The following is a 24,435-nucleotide window of genomic DNA, read 5'->3' as shown; positions in this document are numbered from 1 at the left end:
TCCTAGAGCGCGCTCTCGTGAATTTCTGTGCTTATCAAAAACTATCTTCAGCGACAACAAAATTTGTTTAACTTAGTCAATTAGTAGATTCTTTCCTTCCTGGTAGTTCGTTTTAGTGCATCCCAAAACAAAAAAAATTGTTGTTTGTTTTTCGGTTTTTTTTTTTTGTTCTTTGGTCTATTTTTTTTTTGTTTTTAAACATTTGATTTGAAATTTTTGCATGCATTTTGTTTTGATTGTTTGTGTTTGTGCCTGGTTCTTGTTTGCATCCCGTTCCCGTTTACGTTCACGTCGTCAGCAATTTGTTCAGAATTTGTTCTTAAAAATGGAGGCAAACTCCCCAACTACAGTGACAGCAACAACACCAACATCAGCAGTTACCACATCCATGACCATGGTGGTGGCCTCAACAACGCCCTCGCCAGCTGCCAGTACCAGCAGCAGCAGCAAATGTCACAGTCAATCCCAGACGGCAGCTGCCTCAAGTTGCTCTGGAACGCCCACAAATGTTGTTGCCACATCGCAATGCCAATCCCAATCCCAATCCCAGTCACTGTTAACCACCAGCATTGAAGCCTGCAAACAGGAGGATGTCAATAATTTATCCATGGCCAGCGGACTATCGGAGGGTCAACGTTCACTTTCGGGTGCTCCGTCGGCATCCTCCAGTCCCATTCTAAGTCCGCAGGGCAAGATCTTTGGACGCAATGCAAATGGAACAAGTGAGTATTGATTACAATTGCATAAATTAATTTTAAATTAATTAATAATCTGGGCCCCAAAGAGTTCTTTGTTTATATAGTTCAATTTAAATTAAACTTCATTTCATTGCTTTCATGTATATTTAGAGAATCATGGAAACTGTTTGATATACATATATAGTTGCCCGATCCCTAATATACTAGATATTGATTTTAAGTCGAATCATCGGTCAAAACTTCAACAAATGTTTTGGTATCCAAAGATTTACTTCATATTCAGCTTACTAATTTTACTTGAAATTAGTTAAAGTATTGAAGAAATTATAATTTGACGCCCATAATAAAAATTCAAAGTTTAGCTACAATTTTTACTTAGAACTAAAATATAATTATTCAGTTTTTAAACTCCTTAATATTTAACTGTTCTGGTGAGGTCTGTTGAGCAGGAGAGGGCAGCTGCCCCCTTCCGATTGTAGAATATTCTATTATTTTCTAGGAATTCTTCCAATTTAAGATTTCATTTTGTTAAATTTTTGCTTTTGAATAATTAAATCATTTCATTTATTTAAAGATAAAACACTAATTAGGAAGATAAAAATATCCTCCTAGTTGAAATCTTGACTACATACTTGGTAGGACGTCAAAGTTGATAATCATTTAATTTTTTTTAAAGATTTTTTAAAAATTTCTTTCGCAATTGATTTCGTTGAATAACTTCAATTTTCTTGGTTTCTAAAATAAAATAATAGTTTTCTTTCATTTCTAAAAACTTTATTTCCTTGAGGATATTCTTTTCTCTTTTTAGTTTTCATTTAAAACCATTTAAAAAGATTGAATTAACCAAAGTTAAGTACCTTAGATTTTATTTTTCCTTTTTTGTTGATGACTTCAACCATTTGTAAGGGTTTTTAAATCTTTTCTTTCAACGACCAAAAGAAAGAATATATTTTTCATAAATACTTTCCGAAAGGGTTCGATCAAAAATTTCCGACTTTCTCTTCAATAATTTGAGTAATTTTGAGTAATTTTGAGTACCACTTCAAAGACTCATTAGTTGGGGGTATAAAAAGATGGAAAAAGTCCAAAATTATGTAATAAATTGACACTTTGGGACTCCCTCCGTGGATCTGGCCACATAGCAGATGCTTCTAGTGCTTTCCCGCGCCTTTTTTCATTTTTCAAAATGTCCAAAATGTTTTTGTTGAGCGCTTTTTTGTAACGGAATTTGGACTTTCTGATAACAATAGCGAAAATAGAAAAGGGAGAACAATAACAAAAAAAAAAAAAGTTACCTTTATCGAATTGTTTTGTTTGTTTGTGTGTGTTTTTGGCGCAATTGGAGTTCTTTTGCGGACTGAGTTCCGGTTTCCATTTCCTTGGTGCTGCCAAAAAAAAAAAGCTAAAGACTTTGAGAAAGACACCCGAAAGACCCTTGCGAAGGGCAGGGCATAGGGCAACTGTTTTGCATATTTGAAATGAAATTCAGGTAGGCAAATGGCAAAATATTATCCAATGAAATGTGTCTGTGAAGCAGGTATAACGGTTATTCCTTACAGCCGTTAGATTACCTTCAAGATGATAGGCTACTTTTGCTTAGGGGTAACGAATGAACAAAAAAAATTATAAGAAAAAACACTAACCCCAGATGCTTAGGGTAGAAATGAAGGTAGAAGACGAACCCCTCAGCCAACTAGGGACGGCCTTTTACCTTTACACCTCCCTCTCTCTGTCTCTCTCTCTCTCTCTCTCTCTTTGGCAATCTCTCTGGTTGTTGCGCCTTGAAAATTCTCAGCATCATCAGCTCAATTCTTGATGTTGTTGCCTTCTGTCAGAAAATGTCGCCACATTATGGTTATGGATGTTGTTCTTCTGGCCCTGTCCTGGCATGGCATAGCATTTGCCTGGTCCTGGACCTGGACCTGGACCTGTGCTGCTGGTGCTGGTGCTGGTGCCAGAGCCATTGGCACGTACAACCAAGTTATTGCCACCAATGGAATTTTGATCGACAAGAATTTGGTCGTTTAAAAACTTGGCTTTTAATTTATCGTTGTATATGAGAAATAGTTTCGGTTACTTGGCCACCATTGCCATCTAAAGAAAGATGAGAATGAACATCCAGAAGCAGTGTGAGGAGAAGAGGTGATGCTTGTGGTGGAGGCGCAGCTTGTCCGGCGTCTGTTTTTTTTTTCGCTCTCTCTCTTCTCTTCATCATCATCTTGGCATTGCCCATAATCGAAGCGATCGCACGATTGACTGTTCCAAACACACACTCACACACATAGAAATGTACGCACACCCAGACTCAATTTCTGTCTGCCTGATCTTAGTCCTTGGTCTTGGTCTTGGTCTCGGTCTTGGTCTTGGTCCTGGTCCATTCCCTGTTGGTCGCCTGGGCAGCTGCTTGGTATGTGGCGTCGAATGTCATTATTGCTTTCAAGTGCCAACTAAAAAGCTACTGCAGTTAATTTTTTGTCCATTTGCCATTCGCATAAAAACAACATATTTAGCAAATGACAACAACAAGAACAACAACAAAAAAATTGAAAATGAAAGGAAGGAGAGACCAAAAAAAAGTAAAGAAACCCCAACCCGCAAATTAAATAAATAAAAAATCAAGCACAATCAGTAGACGAAGCTGGAGTAGGACCGATACCCGGACCAGAAGGCAGCAAAAGAAAACTAAAAGACTGCAGACTAAACTTGGCCGAGTGACGATCAGTTCAGTTCTGTTCAGTTCAGCTCAGTTCAGGCCAGGCCAAGAAATTGTCCCCAAGTTGGTGGCAAGAAAACTTCCGCGACCTCTTTCCCCTCTCCCCACCCACAACCCTTCTCCAACCCATTTGCCATTATGTGTATTTGTGTATTGAAATCACGTCTCATTTATTTATTGCTGCAAATGCATTCCCCCCCCCCCCCCCCCCCCCCCCTTTTCCTTCTCTCCTTGCGCAAAAGATCAGATTCTGCGTTAAATACCCGCCCCGCCCCTCCCCCCTATAGAATGCTGAGACCCCTTTAGAAGACAAGAAGTCCAGCTATAAATGTTATTAACCCTAGAAATAACTAATACTATACAAAAATGGAAACAACATTTGAAAAGAGAAAATTGCATAATTTTCTGTAATATGGCATGAAATTTCTTTCTGAATTCCTCGAGGAATGTTCAGTTTGTTAAAGAAAAGATTGAAGCTTGCAAATGATAATCAATATTATTTACCACTTTATATCTATAACTAATTCAAGAACCCTCAAGTTCTATTATCAGCAGAAGAATTCTAATCAATTCCTAAACACTTAAACTAGTTGAGAATTACAATTGATAAAATCGAAAAAATGAACTGGCAATTTCAAATTAATCTAAATTTCTGTATTCAAATTAAAAGTAAAAGTAAAAGTTCTTATCTCTAAGTTTATCTCATTTAAACTATTCAAAAAGATCTGGCAATAAGTTAGAACTGAATGTTGATAAGGAATATCTTTTGACTAAATCAAAGATCCTAAAACTTAATGATAATATGAAATATCAACATGAATAATCAAGGAAGATATATGACACGAAATTTTATAATATTGGCTGACATTGGTCTGTCATGGGTTAATGGCAACTTGTCGCAACTCTCTGAGTGAGTACCACCAAGTGCAACATAGTATTTTTTTGTTGTCGTTGTCGCTGTTGTTGTTGTTGTTGTTGTTGGTGGTGGTGGTGGATGCGCCTGTACCTTTTAAAGAAAGGAGAAAAAAACAAAGAACCAAATGAAATCAAGAATCGATGTTATAATTTAGTTGGCCAGCTCGTTTTTCTATTAATTAAAGTTGAACTCGTCTTGCGCCATTTTCTACCCATCGTATCCAATACCCAGCAGCTCCATCGTCTTTGTCGTCATCATCGTTATTGTCGCCATCGTGAAATATTCTCACATAATTATTTACGATTTGACATAATCACCATGATGATCGTCAGTCCAGTCCACAGACCATGGCGAGTACTATCGCCCATCATTAGGATGGGTAATAAATTGCAAAAGACCAAGCCCAAGATCGAAACCAAACCAAACCAACAACAAATCGACTAAAACAGATGCAGAAGAAGCCTGCAAGTTCTTTTCACACGGCCAGAAATTAATTCAAATTAATTTTTTTTTTCTTTTTTTTTTGGGTTTTCTTCTTATTTTTTTGACGCAAAAAGGAAAAAAAAGAAACCGAAAAGATTGAAACCGAAAGTGATAAAACCTAAGAAAAAAAAATGAAAGAAAAAGATTAAAATGATCCTGGCAATCCTTGGACGATCTACGAGCATGCGTGAAGAATTTCTAACGAGTTTGCCGACTCCGCGTCGTGATGCCGATATCCTTGAAGGACGCAAAACTCAAAGAAAGGGTTGCTCTCGCTTATGCAGATGAGACCGTTCCCAAATGCTTTGCCTAGTCCTTTTTTTTTTTTGAGTTCTTTTTTTTCGATTGGGTTTCGTTTTCTCGTTCTTGTGTGTGTCTCTCTCTGTGTGTGTGTGTGTGTGTGCGTGTGCTGAGAAAGGGTTAGGGTCCAGACGTCCGTCGAGTTTTTTTCTTTTTCGTCTAAAAAAAGCGAATTTAATTAAAATTTTTTTCTTATAGTCTCGCAACATTGTGAGAACAACGACTCGGCGGGGCCAGAACTCTATAAATATCATTTTTTTTTGCTTTCGTTTTTTTTTTATCATGTTTTTTTGGTTATGAACTTGGTTGATTTTTTTTTTTTGTTTTTAACTCTTTTTCTCTATAGTGATCACCACGTCGAGGCCGAGCAATGAGGCTGAGGTGCAGCTGTATCGTGTGCTCCAGCGTGCCAGTTTGTTGGCCTACTATGACACACTCTTGGAGATGGGCGGCGATGATGTGCAGCAGCTGTACGATGCCGGCGAGGAGGAGTTCCTGGAGATAATGGCATTGGTGGGCATGGCATCGAAGCCATTGCATGTACGTCGCCTGCAGAAGGCCCTGCATGAGTGGGCGAACAATCCATCCATCTTCCAGGGACCCATGTTGCCACATTTGGGTATGCCTGGATACCGTCAGGAAGGGAGCAAAGTGATGCCAATGTCTAAACTTGTGAATCTTTCAGGTCTCTGTGAGACGCCACCAAAACCGGCATTGGTCTTCAATCCGGATACAACACCAGCATTGCCACGTCAAAAGTTTCCCTCGTTCAATCCATCGGGTTCGGCTGCTGGATTTCAGGGATCAAGTGCAAGTTCGGCTGCAGCTGCTGCTGCTTCCATAGCAGCGGCTGCCCATCTGATTTCAGCACAACCAGTCATCTGCCCGACAGTCATTCCCGCCACAGTCATACAGAGTCATTCGCATTCGCATTCGCATTCGCCTCTTGTTCTGCCCACTAGCAATCCATCTAGCAATACGAGCAGTGCTCCTCCAGTCGTGGTGGCCACTCCCTGCGGCACCGCCAGCACTGCGCATCAGGTGTCCTCCAGTTCCCCGCAATTGACGCCTGTGCTGACTGAGATGCAGGTTCAGCGCATTACCATGTGCGCCGAGAAGATTGCCCGCCAGTTGCCACAGCGTGAGCCACGTGCCCAGACTACCAAAAAGCGGACCACTCGCGAACTGGAGCAGGTGATAGCCATGAGTGAGCACGATCCCCGTCGCATGGACGAGATACGTAAGTATTCTGCCATTTATGGCCGCTTCGATTGCAAACGTCGGCCAGAGAAACCGCTGACCCTGCACGAGGTGTGCGTCAATGAGGCGGCTGCCCAATTGTGCCGCAATCCGCAGACCATTTGGCTGCTCACCAGACGCGATGAGCTCTTTCCCCTGGCCCGCCAGATAGTCAAAGATGCCGGCTTCGGTCATTCGGCCAGCATTGCCCGCTACGGGGGTCTGCTCACCCAGATGCCAGTGCAGGGGGCACAGCATAGGCACAGTGCGGCCATCGATGTCGATTGTGAGTCCAGTGATGCGGCAATGCCCATCAAACGTCAACGACTCTCCTCCACGGAAGCGGCCCAGCTGCCCGTGGACATGAATCGGGTAAGAAAGACGCCGATTGATAATGTAGAGCAGTAAATAACGGGCCATTCTGATCTTGATGATCGGCTGGTGAAGTGCTTCAGCTTCAGCTACAACTACAGCTTCTTAATTTATTAATATGCTTTTGCAGCTTTCTCCCCGCCATCCCCCCTCAAAAATCAGCACAAAATCTTAATACTAATCTTTTGCCGTGAGGTTCTTTTTAGAATATCTGGACAAATGCTTTATCATGGGGTATACTTGGGTTTGGATCTGGGTTGGATGGGAATTTTTAGTCCTTGTAGACTTCTCTCGCTTAGTGAGAGAATTTGTTTATTATTGTATAAAGTTGCTAATTGTTTGATGTGTTTTTTTTTTCTTCTTAAACTAACCTAAACAGTATTTGGTTTGATTAAATTTTTTCTGTTTTTTAATTGTTGCTACTTTTTACTATTATAATATTTAATATATCTCTATCTCATTTACTTATTTAGTAGCCGATCTAACGTAATTTCTATTAGAACTGTTTAAATGTATCTTCAAGTTATTTAGTTGTTAAACGTTTGCAATATTTCTGTTGACTTTAATTGTATATTATATTTATAAAATAAATCCCAGAACATTTTTTTGAGAACCAACGAACCTCGTGTATTCCTTCAAAATTTGCCAAATTGCTTATCGCTATCAGCCTCGCTTACAAAACAAAACCAAAAAGAAAAAAAACAAAATGATCCCCCTTTAGAGCAATTAATCTAAACAAAAATATATATATATATATATATAAATATATATATCGATTGAATCCAAAAGGAAACCGTGGAGGACTCGCGCTATAACCTATTTGCCATGTACCAGAAGTTTGCCAAGCCGCCATTCGATCTAACTGAAATTGCCAAGTTCTCGTGAGTGAAATTCAAATTACATCTGTTCAGTTATCGATTACTATATATCGTTATGACTTTTTATTTCCAGTAGCTTGGGCAAAGCGGCTGATTTCGAGGACAACGATTCACGCTTCTCGTTCAGCAATTCCAGTTCGCCGCCCATGCCAGTGAGTATGTGTTGGAGCGCTAAGCGTTTAGACTTTATTCAATTCGAAACTCTAAAAAGTAAAGTGAATATCCATCCTCCACCTCCTCCTCCTCCTCCTCCTACTCATATACACAGACCACCCACCATTGCAATGGTATGGAAAGTGAAAGATCACCCGTTTCGGCGAAAATGGAAACAACGCATAGTGACCTAACCGTGGAATCTGTGGACCTAAGTGGCTCAGCAACGGCTCTAACGGGTGTCCATGTTATTTCCGCATCCGGTGATAATATCATTGCCGTAGCAAATCCTGCTCTTGCCCTCAGTCCAACACTGAATGAGGTTTTGGCTCTGAAGAGGAATGCAGCTTCGCCTGAAGCTTAGTTTAAAACGAACATTTAATCATATAAGAAGATAAACATATATAGGTATATATATATACAACATTCCAAGTGCAATTCAAAATAAATTATTCAATTTCGTTGTATACAAATTTAAAATGTAATCAAGAGTTAAGCAAATCAATAATATTTAGTTTTTGTAATCTCTGTGATCTACTCTAAAGTTTTTTTTTTTTATATTAATAAAACTATATTCTAACATAAATACTTGTCATACGTATTCCGAAAACAAATGGAATATGAGATATTAGTCTGTCTATTTTTTTGTCTATATATGCTGCATTAACTGAAAGATTTGGGAATGCCTATATGTAGGAAATTATTTCAAAAAATTCTCATCAATGATCCACAAGTTTCTGCAAATACTATATATTCAATATCTTTAAACTACAAAATCTGCGAAATACAGTAAAAATGAGAATACAAGCAATTGTTAGGACCACTATATAAAGACCTATAATCTATATCCATTTCGATCTATATATATCTTTGTAGGATAAAGGATAAAAATTAAATGTTTACAATTTTTTAATAACCCCCAAAAATTTGTAAGCTTCAGCGATAAGAAGCTTACTTTGACTGCGCTGAATTTCATATACTCTTTAATTGCGTGTCATTTCAAAATCGTTAGTTGCTTCAATAAGTTTAAGTAACGTTTTCCAAATACTTTTGTATTTCATAAGATTTTTCTATACCATAATAAATTTCTCAATAATCCTACTATAAAAGGACTTTTCTATATAACTCCTGATAATAAAGTGGTCCTCAATAAAGTGGTTTTCGATCGCTTATTTTTATAGCAGTTATATGTTATAGTTGTTCGATCCGACGAATTGTTAAGCTTGATTTTAATTAGGCGTTATAAACATCTGACTAAAATTATAATGTCGTCTAAAAGGGTATAAAAAGAACAGATGGTTGAACTCTGATTAAAAAGTAAAGAAATAATCAAGTAGTAAATTTATGTAAATATTATATATTTGTATAAATATTTATATGAATGTTATGTATATGGAAAATTTAAAAGCCATTACTTGTTGTTGTTAAGCAACTGTGATAAGTTTGCTTTTAGAACTTTGAGATGACGCCGTTAGCCGATCAACTGATATTCTAGAGTTGAGTACATTAACTATTATGATACGAAGTTCGGTCAGCTTCCAATAAAAAACGTACCTACTCTAAAATCTCCCATCAAATTTACATAAAGGAAGAAGTTTACGTTTTAATCGCAGGGGTTTAGTCTTTAGCCACCTGCTCTTTTACCATAGTCGATGGTTCGGAATGGCCTGGGTATAGAATGAACATCTAAACACATAAACAAAAACTCGGAATTTCTATACACACTTGCATGCATATATAGAAACATTTTGGTTTACCTTTATTCTATTGTCTTGTGTCTATAGACTCCATGATGAAAGCCTAAAAGATGGATAGTCCTATCTTAAGATGTATTACTTATTCCTCTAAAACCAAAACTGCCATAACGACAAATAATAAAACTTGAAAACTCATTTGTACTTTTAAATGCAACCATTTTTACTTCTTCATACAACCGAAATAAACTACAATAACAACACCAAAAATGAAACACTTAAAGACAAGGGAATTTAAAACTAAAAAACAAGTCCTCCATTAAGCGGAATGTTAGCCCTCTACGGCTAATGAAAACCGCATTTGCTTGGTACTTTTTAACACCATTTTGGTTTTGACGGTTAGCAAATCTCAAGTTCGTTTATGAATAAAGTTATTATTATTATTAGTATTATTCAAGTATAGGATAAAGTATTGTAAACTATCAACCTAACTATATTTTACAAGCACTGGCAACTAAGGCCTTCGGCTTAGACGAAATCTACATCCATACACTAGCCTGGGATTCGAACCCGAATCCTCGTTGTTCAGTTGACTAAATGATTGGGCCACTTAGACAACTCCTTTACCGAGGACATGGTTTCTAGATACTTTCCTCATATATGTAGCTTATTGCCTTCATTAAGGTGATATGGATTCAGAATTCGCGATAATTTTTGAACAACTTTTAAAGAAAAACTGTTTAATATTGACATTTGGGGCTTTATTCAACGGAGAGTACATCTATCAGGAAATAAGGAGAATTGTAAGGATATAATATTAGATCATTCCCCCGCAGTGCCAAATGATCACAAAACTTATCTGATATGAAGGTGACCTTACAAATTCAGGTACATATATCTTCGAATTTATTTATCGGATTTTCTGGACATTTTCGAGAAACATATCTAAATATATACATAGGTATACATATATGTAGAACCTGAACAATACAAAAATGAAAAAATTTACTTTAAATTTCCAATCCGTAAATAGCCCCTTAAATCATACATAAAACCAACCAATTAACATTTAAAGACTCAATCAACATTTGGTTGTAAATTTGCATTTCTATTATTACACCGATTATTAAATAATTTAATAAAATATTTCAACTACTTGTGAGCCATTGAATTGGTTGTTAAATGTCTTTTTATGTAGATTATATGCTTTGATTGGCTCTTTATTCCCACAAAGAGCACAATTGCTTGCATGGAATTGGCCCAGCGATTCCGCAAAATCAATAAACGAGCAGAGTAAAGATCATGTTGACATTGTGTTTATATTTGCAATTATGGGTTATCCTTTTGTGTAGCTCTTGACTGCACCGCAAAAGGCAAAACCTGAATAAATTCAACCCAAACAACCCTTGTAAACCTTTGGAGGATCTAAATCCGATCCCTAACACCCAAAAGCTGCCTAACTGTAAGAGAATGGATTGCGAAACTAGGGTCATCCCCTTTTGCCAATATTCGCAATTGCAATCGATGAAGACATCTCGTTTTCACTTCTCTTCTGGCTGGGAATTAGCTAATGATGAAATTAACACCCTTCTTGGGTATTAGGTATGCAAATTTTCGTCATTCTTACCTCGTTTCTTTTTTTTTATAGCTGGCGAAAGTCCTTTTCGCATGCAAATTTTTAAGGTTTTTTTTGTTGGATCAGATGACCTTCTTGTTGATAAATGAACGATCGATCGTTCGATCGAACATGATGATAAGGAGCAGTTGTTATGATTGAATAATAATTGAATGGAAAAGAGGTATTCGGGAAAAGAGAAAATGCAGTTTAATGAACTCGGCAAGAGGCATTGAATCATCTGCCAGATGATCCCGATTTGAATCACAATGGGAGGTTGTTGGTTGATGTGGTGGGGGGCAATTCAAAGAAAGGCAACCACATGCCATGTGGTAAAATGTGAGCATTGAGGGCGTTGTTCGAGTCGAAAAAAGGATTCGTTTTACTTGGATCTTGATCTTGGCTTAGGGTTTGTGGGCGTACAAGGGGAGAAAGTGAACCTTTTCGTTGCTTGCTTTCCTGATGGCGCCAACTGATGCCAGAAAATGTAGAAAGAAAGTTGAATAGGGAAAATCTCTAGCTCAGTCACGCGTTTCATGCTAGCTATGTAAATCCCTTTTGGGGTGAATCGCAGCTTTTGTGGCTTGGCGATGCAATTAGAATGCAGTCCTTGTCCTTGCGCTAGTCCTGCATATTTACATATGCTACCTTCCCTAGGGTTGCTTACCTAAATCTCCAAGACTGCAGGACTGCAAGACTGCAAGACGTTCTTCATTACGAGCACAATGATTGATGAAGCGTCCTGCTATCAATTTGCATAAGTCTTAAAGGGTATCATGCAGTCAGCCAGGCATGCGATTTGAGGATTAGGAGACCGAAGAGTGTCATGAGAACAAAGACCAAACGACAAAGAGAACTCACGCACAGTCAATGTCAATATTTGCACTTCTAAGTGGAATTTCTTTCGTATTTTTTTTTTATTTTTTTGTTGAATTATGATTTTTATATTTTAAATTATGGCTTAACCTTAGGGACTAGGTCTACATAGAGCTTAGAATGGCAATTAGCAATTATTTGTTTGCATATACATATATTTTCATTTCTTTCATTGCGTATTCTGTACCCTCTCGGTAATCCAGGGCATAAAGTATTGGATGCTGGTATACACTCCTGGTACATTGGGTCGTGCACATCCAATGCCATAGGATACAACACCAATTAGATAGAATCGCACAGCTTTCTTATAGTCCTCGGGCACCATCAATGGTCCGCCAGAGTCACCCTGGCATGTATCCTTGCCGCCAGTTAGAACGCCAGCACAAATGATGGCCGGATCGAATTGATCCAATGTGAAGCTACGATTTTGTTTCTTATAACTTTCACGGCACTGTTCGTTCGGAAGGACAGGTATCTGCAATTCATTCAAAACAAGTGCCGATTCACCGCCCTCCATGGTCCTGCCCCAGCCGGCGACAAATGGCTGATAGCCTATATATGATTTGCGCAGCAAACTGGGAGCATTGGGCATACAAATGGGTCCGATCTTATTCGTAAACTGAACATTACTCTCCAAGAAGAGTATGGCTATATCACTGCGTCCATTGCGACGATTATATTCCGCATGGGCCTCGTACTAGAGATGTGAAAGAGTAAACAATTTAGACGGAGAGGGGTAAAAAGTTATTAGTTGAAACTTACTCTGGCTACTGGTATATCCACATGGGTTGTCTCTGTTTCCGTGCTCAAATCATGTTCACCCAAACGAACAAATGATCTAGAAATTAATATGAATCACTTAAGGATGTTCTAATTGTGAATTTGTCGGGTTATTTCACTTACAGACTCTCTATGATGCAATGGGCCGCTGTGATTACATGTCGAGCTGTTATTAAAGTGCCACCGCACTTGAATGGTGTCACGGAGGCATCATCATAGCCAATAAGAGCTATCCAGGGCCAGGCACCTTTGCGACTGACTTCCCCACCGACAATCTTCTTGTACGAATTCAATGTGTAGCCGCAACCCTCTTCCAAAGTGACAAAACGTCGTGGTACCTCATTCGTATTAACTGGCCGTGGCGTTGGAGTTGTTACCTCCACCTGGCCATTTGGACAGCAAACCATGGATCCAATGCCACCGCAAATTTTATTCGAAGCTTGAAGATAATTGGCAAAAGATGGATCTGTTTGTTTGGCACGCAATTCATTTAACAGACTGCTGCAGCTCTTAATATCTGTATCAACAATATCATATAACTTAATCATTCGGGTAAGCCAGAGAAAAACACGAATCTTACCTATGCAGTCGCCAATTTCCAGCTTGGGTGTACGACAGGCCCTACCACGAGGCTCCACTATTTGAGCCGAGGTAGTCGGCGCTGGGGTTGTAGTTGTAGTTGTAGCTCTTGTTGGCAAGAATGGATTTGGTTGCGGCTGTGGCTGTGGCTGTGGCTCGGGATCTGGTAGCGGCTGGGGATTGGGCCACACAAATGTGCCCTCTGTGGTAAAGAAAGGATTGGTGTTGGGTCGCGCTGTGACCGGATTATTTATCGGTCTAGTACAGCAAACCTATAACAATACTCTTATATAATATGACCAAAGCAGATGAAAAATTAAAGAGTCACCCTACCACCGGATCCCCATTAAAGCTGCGTGTGCCGCAACTACGTTGCAAGGCAATCACATAACGTTGGGCCGTATTTCTATCGGCGATCTGGAAGACATTTGTCACCTGGGGACAATAGCTGAGGGTCACACAACTGCCATAGTAATTTTCTGGAGTAATGCAGTTCTGACGAACTGTAAGAAAGTATTTTGCAATGACATTAAATACAAGATAGAAGAAAACAGAAAGTAAGTAATGTTAGTTTAGCATCTCGATATCTGGTGTTAGTTAAAAAATGGCTTTATATAAATGCAAAACGTATATATATGTATATATGTATATGTAGCAAAAGAAAGATTAAAACTAACGCTAGATAGCTAATAAAAAAAACTCCATTGTCTTTTGGCATAAACAAACTACAAAATCGCTCAGTTCACTAGATTATGATGGAACGTTTGTTAAACGGAATTTTTATTTTATTTTTAACAAACGATTTCATTTTAAATGATGAATCAAATGGTGATCAAACATCAAAAGAGAATCAATTTTATGGCACCTCATTTAAGCGATTGTTCCAGTTTATTAATACGATTATCTAAATTCCATGAAATCAATTGTAATAAGTGGAATGATTCACTAAGCTTAACAAGACTTAAATAGTAAGAAATTCAGCTTTTATTAGGCAATATTGTTTTTGGGAATTAGTTTCGACTGTTTCTGAAAGTTGGTTGTTTTGGCGACCTTTTTGATCGGTGGAGGACTTCAAGGTGACCAACAAAAGGCTTGGTATTTCTTAAAGGTTGTTTAGCCTTTAGTTAAATACGCTAAGGGATATTTTATAAGACCACCACATGCCACTAGAAAATGGTTATTAATAGTTATTAAATTTTGATTTATTTCTTTAATGTAAAAACTCTTGTTAGCCAAGTTTAGTGTTAGTGTCATATAAAACAACAAAATTTGTATAACCAAAGCTGATTTTGAAATATTTAGTTATATGAAATTCAATTTTTTTTCGGTGTTTTTTTGAGGAATTCAGAAAATTCAAGGTTATATTTGATAATAGATAAAGGTAGTAATCTTTCTCAGTATTTATCATTCAAGAGCCCAAAAAGCCCAGCTTTACTCATTTGAGCAAATTCACGAAACCAAATGTTTAGTATTCGAAAAACGTCTTGATTTTGTGAAGAAACGAATGACTCTAAAACCCAAGTTGTGCTTGGCACTTACTGACTAGTATTTGGCTTGTATTTATCAACACAACGAAACTATTTAAAATAAAACGGTCTTATATATTTTATAATTTTCTTTATGTACACTAATAATACCTACAAATTATATCACTCTTTCTTTACTTAAAGTGAGAATGAGAACTCATATTTTCAATTACAAATTGGAGTACATTTTATATTCATTTACTTAAGAGTTGAACTCTATTTAATTCGTTTTTGTTTGACTAACAACTACCAGGTACTTTGTTTAGAATCATTTGTTCATGTATCAAGTGTATACAACTTTATATTATTATGTATTATTAAGTATGGGAAATAGTTGTTAACTATTAACCTTACCACTTTTTACAAGCTTAGTTATACATACATATTTCTGTCCATCAGCTTAGATGATAACTAAGCTTGTAAAAAGTAGTAAGGGATAGAAATATGTCCATCAGCTTAGATGATAACTACAACCAGAGATTCGAAGCCGGATGATACTCGTTGTTCAGTTGGCTTTAGACAACTCAAAGAGCTACTTGTCTTATAAATACATTTGTATTCATGCAAAACTCTAATATGTACCCAGTTATACTTATAAGAATATGCTTTCAAATTACATTTTCCATTAAACTCATTTGCTTGTATTCAAATTACTTATTTATAAACACAGTAAAAGCATTACCTAATTCAAGTATAAATTCAACATTCTACATGTTCTTGGTTGACATAAATCTCAAAAGTAAATGGCGCTAAATAAGTAGGTTCTTTGTTCACACATGTCTTGAGGTACTGACTCACTATGAAACATTCTACAGACATTCGAAAACATATCTTACTAATGAGGGGTTCTAATTGAGTAATCTAATAAACTACCGAAAATTATGGGCTGGCTGCGGTTTTGGCTTATATACTACTCCTCCTCCTGCTATTTGAATGGACGCGCTTAAAATATATAATGTGCCACTCAGCACAGACACAGACACAGACAAAAACCTAGAGTCAGCAGCAGCAGCCAGCAGTAAATTTAGATCTCTAAGGAAACGCCTTTCTGGTCACACAACACCTGTCCGTATCCACTGCTCCTGACCTTGACTGGCCAATCGCAATGACAGTGATGGCAATGACTGGTTTTTATTTCATTTTTTTTTTCGTTTACGAACTGATACCAAAAACTGAACTTAACTTAAAGCAAGCAAAGCAAAAGCGGGATGGGGGAAAAACCTACCAAAAAAAAAAAATTTATAATAAATGACTTAAATTTTTGTTTTTCGCCAAATTCAAGACGAGTTTACTTAGCCAGACAACAATAGCAGCAGATACTACAGTATGTATAGGTGTGTGCGTGTGTGTGTGCGCATGTGTGTGTGTGCGCAATTCATGTAAGACAAAACGAAAGACTCAGGCAACGAACTTGCTTATGAATATACATATAAATATATTTCGCTTATAAATTCATAATCAAAACTATTATTTAGTTTGATTTAATTTCATTTCATTTTTTTTGTCATTCGGTATTAATGTTAATTGATAAAACTGGTTTTGAGTTTTCGTTTCGTTATTGCTTGTTTACTTAATTAAGATGCCGGATTAGTCGTAAAAACATAGAAATAATAAAAAAAAAACATTTCAAAAACCTTCTAATTAACTAAGAAAAAAAAAAACAAAAACAAAACAAAAATCACATCCACAAACACAAAAACATCAAATAAATAATAAAAAAATATAAATAAATATGTGTGTATATACCTTGCCTGCGATCAAACTGGGCAAAGGCTCGATTTGCTAAGAGCAACAATTGAAGACTGGCGACGACTATTGTTAGCACAACACTGTTTCGCGGCGCTAATTGCATGTTGGATGATGAGATCGGATCGTAAATCGATATCAGACTTTGCCGTATATTTGTGTGCTTGTATTCTAAACTCTCGCGACGACGACGTTTACACTGTTTGACGAACGTTATCAGACTAAAGCCGAATTATATATGGTGAGCAGCTTAGCTAGCTGACTGACTTGACTTGACTTGACCGTTTCCCGTTTCGTTGTGCAAAAAATAAAAGGTCTCTTCGAGCTTTGGACGAAATTGAGACTCGAATGCCGACCGTGGAGAGATTGAGCTGAGCCATTTGGTCGCCTGAGCTGGCCTTTATATGTGTGCCGAACTGACTGAAACCGAGACGTTTTGCTCAGCCAGCAACATTCGGCTGGAACGATGATTCCCATTCTCATTCTCATTCCCATTCGCAATCTCAATCTCAATCTCATGCTCAGTGTCAGCCTTAGTCTCAGTTTTGATTTGCATACGAATTGAGAGCAATTCATTTCTAATTGATACGCTTTCTAAGCATATCAATTAAAGTTGTATAAATCTGAAATAAAAAAAGCACCGTTGAGTTTTGTGATTTTTGCAAGTTTTCTATAGGATAATCATTAAGTTTCTCCTTCACCCACACGGCCGGGGAGCGGTTGGGGGGTTCAGTTGGTATTATTAAACAATACTATTTTTGCTGTACCCCTAATTAAGTGGCTTATGGCAATGTTTAATGGAACTAATGATATGGCAAAACTAAAAATTAACATGGCAAATTTATAATCAAGTTGTAAATAAATTATAACCTTAGCTAGCAAAATAGTAATAAAAATAAAGCGACAAAATGTGAGAACTTGTACTAATTTATACAATTTGTCATTGAGACAATTTGAAGAATTCCAGATGAGTCAATTAATTGCAGCATTTAAAAAAAAAAGGCAAAAAGGCGGATTCAGTCTATATTTGTCAGACAGACAGAACGATGGCTCCATTTAGTTGGGAATCACTGTAAGCCTGGCGACATTCTATCAAGATTAGAAGAGTCGTCTGATTGAATGATTACACATACATACGTTTTCTCTTCTAACTAAATTAAGGTGCTAAGTGACTGTCAACTAAGTTTTGTTTTTGTTATTTCTGTTTGCTTTACGTTGAAGAGGACAGCATAGACGTACCGACGGACGGACTGATCAGTTGGCAAGCGGCCTGTTTGGAATTCAGAATAGCCCGAAAAAAAAATAGCCAATTGAAATGCGAATAATGCAATCGAGAAAGGCAAAAAAAAAAAAAAAACAGTATAAAAACGACATATAAAATTAAATCTATGATGAGTAATAATAATTCAGAACGCGCTTGACATTGCCATACACAAAACACAGCAGGAGTCCTAAAGCCAAGGGAAATTCCAATCATCAAGCATCGCGAATCACTCCTTTTTCTTTTTTTTGGTTCCGGTTCGAAAGGCAATAGGCTTCAATATAACAAAGTAGACGCATATTTTGAGTCTCAAATAAAAAATAAATTTTCTTCGTATAGTACATTTTTATAGTTGTGAATTGTAACTTTAAGTTATATAATTATCTACATCAAAAGTGGGAGGAGAGAGAGAGAGAGCGAGGGGGAGTTTTAAAATGAAATGATTTAATCGTTCATTCCGGTTTTTGAGTCGGGGAAGTCATTTGCCTTAACTAACAATAAACAATCACTTGTTGAAAGATTACAAAATTCTCTCATCTTCATTTTTTATGCCGATTATTTGGGTGTTATACTATATTTTTACACACAAATATACATATATAAAGCTAATAAATACTCGCAAAAGGGTAATCTTGTGAAACAAAATAAAACTGATACAACAACCAGTTGATTTTTTTCTTTTGGAAATTCCAGTTTTCAACGTATCAGCATATAAATATTTGTTTCATTCATGTCATATCAAATTAGAATACTTCCGATTTTTCGATACTTTTGTTTATGCAACTTTTGTAAGTCCCCTCCAATCCGCTCAGCCCTTTTGTTTTCCACACTTTTAATGGCCGCGTGCATCATGTTAATTCGTTTATTAACTACATATATACAAAAAAGTTGTAATTTTCACATCATTTTGTTTTTGTTGGTATAAACAAAATTTAAACAAATCTATTGGAATTTTAAGTTTTGGCAATTATTTTATGTAAAGTAATAAGGTAAAGATTAGATCAATTTAAATAATAAATAGATAGATGATAAGAGTTAAAGCTATGCTCTGTTTTGCTGCATTAGGATCAACTTATTGTCCCTTTTTATACCCTTGCAAAAAGGGTATATTAATTTTGGTCAGAAGTGTGTAACGCATAGAAGGAAGCATCTCCGACCATATAAGGTATATATATTCTTGATCAGCATGACGAGACGAGTTCATATAGCCATGTCCGTCCGTCCGTCTGGATCAACGCAAACTCCTCCTAGACTGTTAGAGCTACAAAGTTGAAATTATGGCATGCAGGCTTGTATATACTGCAGAGTTTGTATATCTTGGATTCAGCCGGATCGTATCACTATATCAAATAGCTCCCATATAAACGGCAAAGTCATGAACAGTGACTTTTCTCAATAACTTCGTTATTTTCTGAGCTATTGTCGTGAAATTTAATATTAGTGAATTTCTTACACATATAAACGAATATGCCAAATTTGATCAAGATAGTCACCCGATCATATAGCTCCCATATCAACGATCGGGGGATAACAGTGAGTTTGAAAATTCACTTGGCAACGTTTCGGTAGTAAAGCAACGTCCATAAATTATTATTATATTTTATTATTTTTCTATTACGATAAACTATTTGACCGTTGCCAATCAGAATAATCGGTAGGCAAACGAGTCTGCCGTAATCGTAACTTTTTTTTAAAATTGCAAAATATAAATTCGATAAAATAAAAATATATAAAAGTCATCTAATCGCGAAACTCGAATACGATCGTCCAAAAACATAGTTTAAGGCAGTTGAATCTCTCCTTGATGATATCCGCACTGTCCGCATCCATCCAGATGTCAACCTGTTCATTGGGGCAAATATTTGTGACTGTAGGGGGTACATATTCCCGGCTCACGACAGCCCACTTCTCCGTCTTTATATCAGTGTTCTGCTGTTCGAGGAGCGTGAAAATTCGCAGCAAACAAGTCTCTACCTTTGGCCAAGTAACTCTGGCCGCTGTCAGGTGCAGGAAGTCTATAAAACCAGCGGCCTCATAGAGCCCTATAGAACACACGCTGCTCGCCACCCATTCCCTGGTCTCTTCGTTGGCCGCTGCGATGTACAGCCGGCCATGGTATTCAGCGACCGGAGTGACATCATTGAAATCTAAGCTCCGAACGTCTCCGAAACGCAAAAGTATATCAAAGAACCCTTCGAACAGATCGGAAAAGTTCTTTGCGCATGAAGAAACTACCACAATAAACGGCCTCTTCTCTGGCAGGATGTTCATGTATGGCGGGTGCTGACCAGTTGTAACATCCGGTTCCATTTCCATTTCAGATTCAACTTTAACTTCGATACTTGAGTCTGACACCGAATTATCGACTAGTGGAAGCGCGATATCCTCGGCCTCAAGAGAAAATCGTATCAAGCACACAAAATTGTTGCCTTCATAGCAAGACACAATCGGCTTAATTTGTTCGTTGTTGCCTAGACCAGCAATTTCTGTCAAAAGAACTGAATCGGCCAACGTTACATCAGAAGTACAAATCTCCAATGGTTCCTGAATATTGAGAAGACTCTGCAGCTCTCTCTTAAGCTCGTATATGCTAGCTGAGATCGGGAGCTTCATAACCAATTGCTGGAAAAGAACACTTGGTCACGATTATGAAAAGTAATATCCTCACGTTTACTAACCTCTCCGGATTGCATGATCAATTGAACAGTCAACATATTTTCACTTTTGTTTTTCTCTTTTTTGATATTCAGAATTAGAGCAAAGTTTTTGTTTTATTTTTGATGTTGACTGTATGAGTTTACGAAGTAGAATGATTGAAGTACTGTACCCCCTTGACCAGGTCGAATTTTACAAACATCCCAGGCCTTCTTGGATCTCAAAAATATGTGAATTGCTTCCGTCTAGCCGAAAGTACTAGATACTTTCGAAAATAAGCTGAGCAGTATGCAATTGTCAAATATTTCTGTCTCTTTTTATACCCTTGCAAAAAGGGTATATTAATTTTGGTCAGAAGTGTGCAACGCATAGAAGGAAGCATCTCCGACCATATAAAGTATATATATTATTGATCAGTACGACGAGACGAGTTTATATAGCCATGTCCGTCCGTCGGTCCGTCTGTCCGTCCGTCTGGATCAACGCAAACTCCTTCTGGACCGTTAAAGCTACAGAGTTGAAATTTTGCATGTAAGCTTGTATATACTGCAGGCGTTGTATATCTCGGATTCAGCCGGATCGGATCACTATATCATACAGCTCCCATACAAATGACAAAGTCACGAACAGTGACTTTTCTTAATAACTTCGTTATTCTCTGAGCTATTGTCGTGAAATTTAATATTGGTGAGTTAATTACACATATAAACTGTGCCAAATTTGATAAGGATCGGGTGACTATATCATATAGCTCCTAGTGACTATATCATATAGCTCGAAACCAGTGACTTTTGTCAATAACTTCGTTACTTTTGACGCGATTGCTTTCAAATTAAACATTTGTTAGTTTAATATATCTGTAAATGACTGTGCCGAATTTGATAAAGATCGGGTTACTATATCATATAGCTCCCATAGGAACGATCGGTGGAAAATAGTGACTTTGATCGATATTTTCGTTATTTCCACTTTTATGGCTAGAGGTAAGGAAAGAGTTACCAAAAAAGTTGCAAGGGTATACAAAGTTTGACGCGGTCGAAGTTAGCCCCGGCCCTCTGGTTAACTGTGGTTTAGGAATCTCGACAATCCGCTCAGTGCCATTGTGCTGATATCCTGAGTCCAGTGATTGAGCGTGGTCCATCCTACATCTTGCAGCTCTGTTCGGACGCTCACGATACTATGGTCAGTACGTTCAAGTGGACCTGGACACCAGGATAAAGCGCGCGAGCCTCAGCCGAAAGCTGTCAACCTCCAAACCGAACGACCGACCGGGGGTGCAGCCGTATAACGCGTGGACAAATACATAAAAAAAAAACAGACAAACTTAGTTCTACCTTTTTATGCCCTTCATACACTGTCCTTCAAACATTGCTAAGAAGTTTCGAGGTCCTGTTCGCTTGTTGGCGAGGTTCTTGTAATGTGTAGTGAACTGTTTAGTGAAAGATAAACCAGCTTGGAAGTTTGTCGTGAGTTAGATCCCAGCCAACCTAACTTATTCGCCTTTTTGTTGCCATAAACTGCACAATGGCCCGGTACTCTTTACTTCTCCGAGCGTTTTCAACCATTCTCTGCACTCGGCATAGTTTAAGGGCAGAGGCTTTAAGCTGCTTGAGTGTCCAAAAGGATTGTGATGTTCCTGTTTCTATTCCTGATCCCTCTGCCTGTGCAGGCTTCACGTATAGCTATTATCTCTGCTTGGAAGACACTTGCAGTGCTAAGGAGACTAAGACTCTTCAAGTTGGAGCAGGTCGACCTGCGGTCAAGCTAGTCTTGGAGCCGTCTGTGTAAGATCTGTGCAAAGTCTATGGAAATGTTTTTAAAGACAAGTTGTGCTATTGCGTAATCTGCTATGTTTGGTATTACGATTGCCATAATGTTTACAATCGACTTGTGTTCTCTGTTACTATTCGTAGCTTTTAACCTGATCGCTCCCCATGCAGCTGGAAGTTTAAAGCGAAGATCGATAGGAAGTTATGCATTTCCACTAAGATTGGACAACCATTTCTAATTAATAATCTAAGCAAACTAAACTCTTACTAAAACAATAATAAGACAAGAATCTTTGAATATATTTTGATCTATCTAGAATCTATTAACTTTGTTTGTTTTGATTGCGGTTCAACCGCTTCTGTTAGAGAGTGGACAATGACAACATATAACACAGTATGAGTAGGTCGGGAAAAAAAGGTGGCAGGTTAATCCATTCTATGATGTAGGATGTTAGGATGTTACACCTAAGATAATTAAACTAGGCTAATTAACTTATTGCTTAATTTATTGAAGAGATTTTCTGGATGAGACAATGAATTTGGCTGTTGCCATCTATTCCACTATAAATCAGTTGCGCAATCAAATGGGCTCGATACACTTTTACAATATAAAAATTTAGATGCAATACGAGATCCAAGTCAATCCGAAGTGAAAACCATCAAATTTTGTATCATTTTTTCTGTGGTATGCTTTTATTTCTGTTAATCTTTTCATAAGTTTATGAAGTGTGTTTTTTTATCCAGGGTATGTAAGAGGCTACCCTTGTGTAGACTCCTGGAAAATTTGGTCTTGCACATTCATAGCCGAACGACACTATGCCAAGTAGATAGAATCGATAGAGATTACCCTCCAGCTGAAAAGAAAGAGTTACATTTTTGCTTTGATTATTTTGGTAGTTTTCTTTTTGCCAAGTCATTGGCACTTGTTTTTTTTTTTTTTTTTGTCTTTTTTGGCTCTGATTCAGACGACAGCAAATTAGCAGTTAACCACCTTGGAGGCAGCTGAAGAGTTGGAACCAAAACTGGTTGAATGATTCATCAGTAACATAAATTATTGTAACTGACCTGTGGCATCATGAGTGGACCACCGGAATCCCCCTGGCAGGCATCGACACTGGAGCTGCCGGCGCAAATTAACTGGAATTGGACAGAGAGAGAGATATGATTATACTATTCTATATTTTTGTTCTCACTCACTTGACTCACCTTATCGCTGAATTGTACAAACTGGAACACAGATTTATAGTTCATCTCGCAAATTTGTCGTGACACAATTGGCACCTGGGCATCTCGAAGGACTTGCGAGGTGGGCCCCTGATGTTTGGCCGCACCCCAACCAGCCACAAATGGATTCATGCCAACAAAATCGTTTTGCAGAAATTTATTAGACTCGGGCAAACAAATTGGTGCAATCGTGGCTAGCCAAATGAGATGGATATATGTAAGATTAGGAGATTCCATGGGAATTAGTTTAGGTCTTACCAGTGAAAACTGCCATGCCATTTAGCTCGATCAGAGCTATATCATTGGCTATGGAATTTAGATCGAATTGATCATGAATAACAGTTCGCTTAATATGAAAATCAAAGGCTCCCTGCTCCGAGGGTCGCGACAGATCGTGAGCACCTAAACGCACCAGAGTCAACATGGCATTGATGCAGTGGGCCGAGGTGAGAACATAACGTCCATTGATTAGACTGCCAGCACATAGAAACTTGAGGGCACTGCGATTGATATCGTCAAAGTAACCCAAGGCGGCAATCCAGGGATAGGCAGCTCGTCGTGCCTCCTGGCCACCCACAACTCGATTCGAAGTGGCCATACTGACTCCACACATGGGCAAGGGACTTGCATTTGTGGGTGGAAAATTCAAATTGGCATTGGGATTGGGATTATTGTTGACTCTCTGACCCTGATTCAGCGGTGGCGTCGGCTGAAAGACCGGCACTTGGGGACCCAATGTGGTGATCGGTCCCAGGGGTGAGAAATGAAATGAGTTCGATGGACTTGTTGCTGGCGGCGGCTGTATCATAAGATCTTTAGGACTTCTATTGCTAATCGCATGATCCAAGGCACAGCAAATCTAAATCAAAAGAGGCAATCATCCTGGCTGAGTTGGTTAAATGTTTGGCGGGGTTTGAAATTACCAAAAAGCTGGAACCATCATAGCCACAAATGGATT

At 38.0% G+C, this 24,435-nt stretch overlaps 3 protein-coding genes across 5 annotated transcripts; 1 reads left to right on the top strand and 2 right to left on the bottom strand.

Moving 5' to 3' along the window:
* The first annotated feature begins 220 nt into the window (after positions 1-220).
* Positions 221-8,178, top strand: LOC6645393 (NGFI-A-binding protein homolog). Of its 3 annotated transcripts, none has more exons than XM_047011883.1 (6): positions 221-722; positions 5,457-5,729; positions 5,796-6,721; positions 7,511-7,602; positions 7,676-7,751; positions 7,868-8,178. In XM_047011883.1, exons 1-6 carry the CDS (start codon positions 221-223, stop codon positions 8,114-8,116), a joined length of 2,118 nt encoding a protein of 705 aa, XP_046867839.1. In that variant the 3' UTR covers positions 8,117-8,178. The 3 variants fall into 3 exon arrangements, with proteins under 3 accessions (XP_046867839.1, XP_046867838.1, XP_046867841.1); XM_047011882.1 differs by having other exon boundaries at positions 7,673-7,751; XM_047011885.1 differs by having other exon boundaries at positions 7,673-7,755; positions 7,868-7,939.
* Positions 8,179-11,971: 3,793 nt separating this feature from the next.
* Positions 11,972-24,335, bottom strand: LOC6645391. Its single transcript, XM_023177501.2, has 11 exons — positions 23,736-24,335; positions 23,460-23,671; positions 23,319-23,390; positions 22,985-23,107; positions 19,726-20,451; positions 16,569-16,800; positions 13,630-13,799; positions 13,298-13,568; positions 12,841-13,234; positions 12,700-12,775; positions 11,972-12,634 (listed from the first exon to the last, which is right to left on the bottom strand). Exons 1-11 carry the CDS (start codon positions 24,283-24,285, stop codon positions 12,107-12,109), a joined length of 3,354 nt encoding a protein of 1,117 aa, XP_023033269.2. The 5' UTR covers positions 24,286-24,335; the 3' UTR covers positions 11,972-12,106.
* On the bottom strand, positions 19,413-20,585 carry LOC124460623. Its single transcript, XM_047011860.1, has 2 exons — positions 20,508-20,585; positions 19,413-20,451 (listed from the first exon to the last, which is right to left on the bottom strand). The coding sequence occupies exons 1-2, from the start codon at positions 20,541-20,543 to the stop codon at positions 19,570-19,572; spliced, it is 918 nt and encodes a 305-aa protein (XP_046867816.1). The 5' UTR covers positions 20,544-20,585; the 3' UTR covers positions 19,413-19,569.
* Positions 24,336-24,435: the final 100 nt, after the last annotated feature.

The sequence above is a fragment of the Drosophila willistoni genome, assembly GCF_018902025.1.
Source record: "Drosophila willistoni isolate 14030-0811.24 chromosome XR unlocalized genomic scaffold, UCI_dwil_1.1 Seg143, whole genome shotgun sequence".
NCBI lineage: Eukaryota > Metazoa > Arthropoda > Insecta > Diptera > Drosophilidae > Drosophila > Drosophila willistoni.
This window is presented reverse-complemented; position numbering and strand designations above follow the sequence as displayed.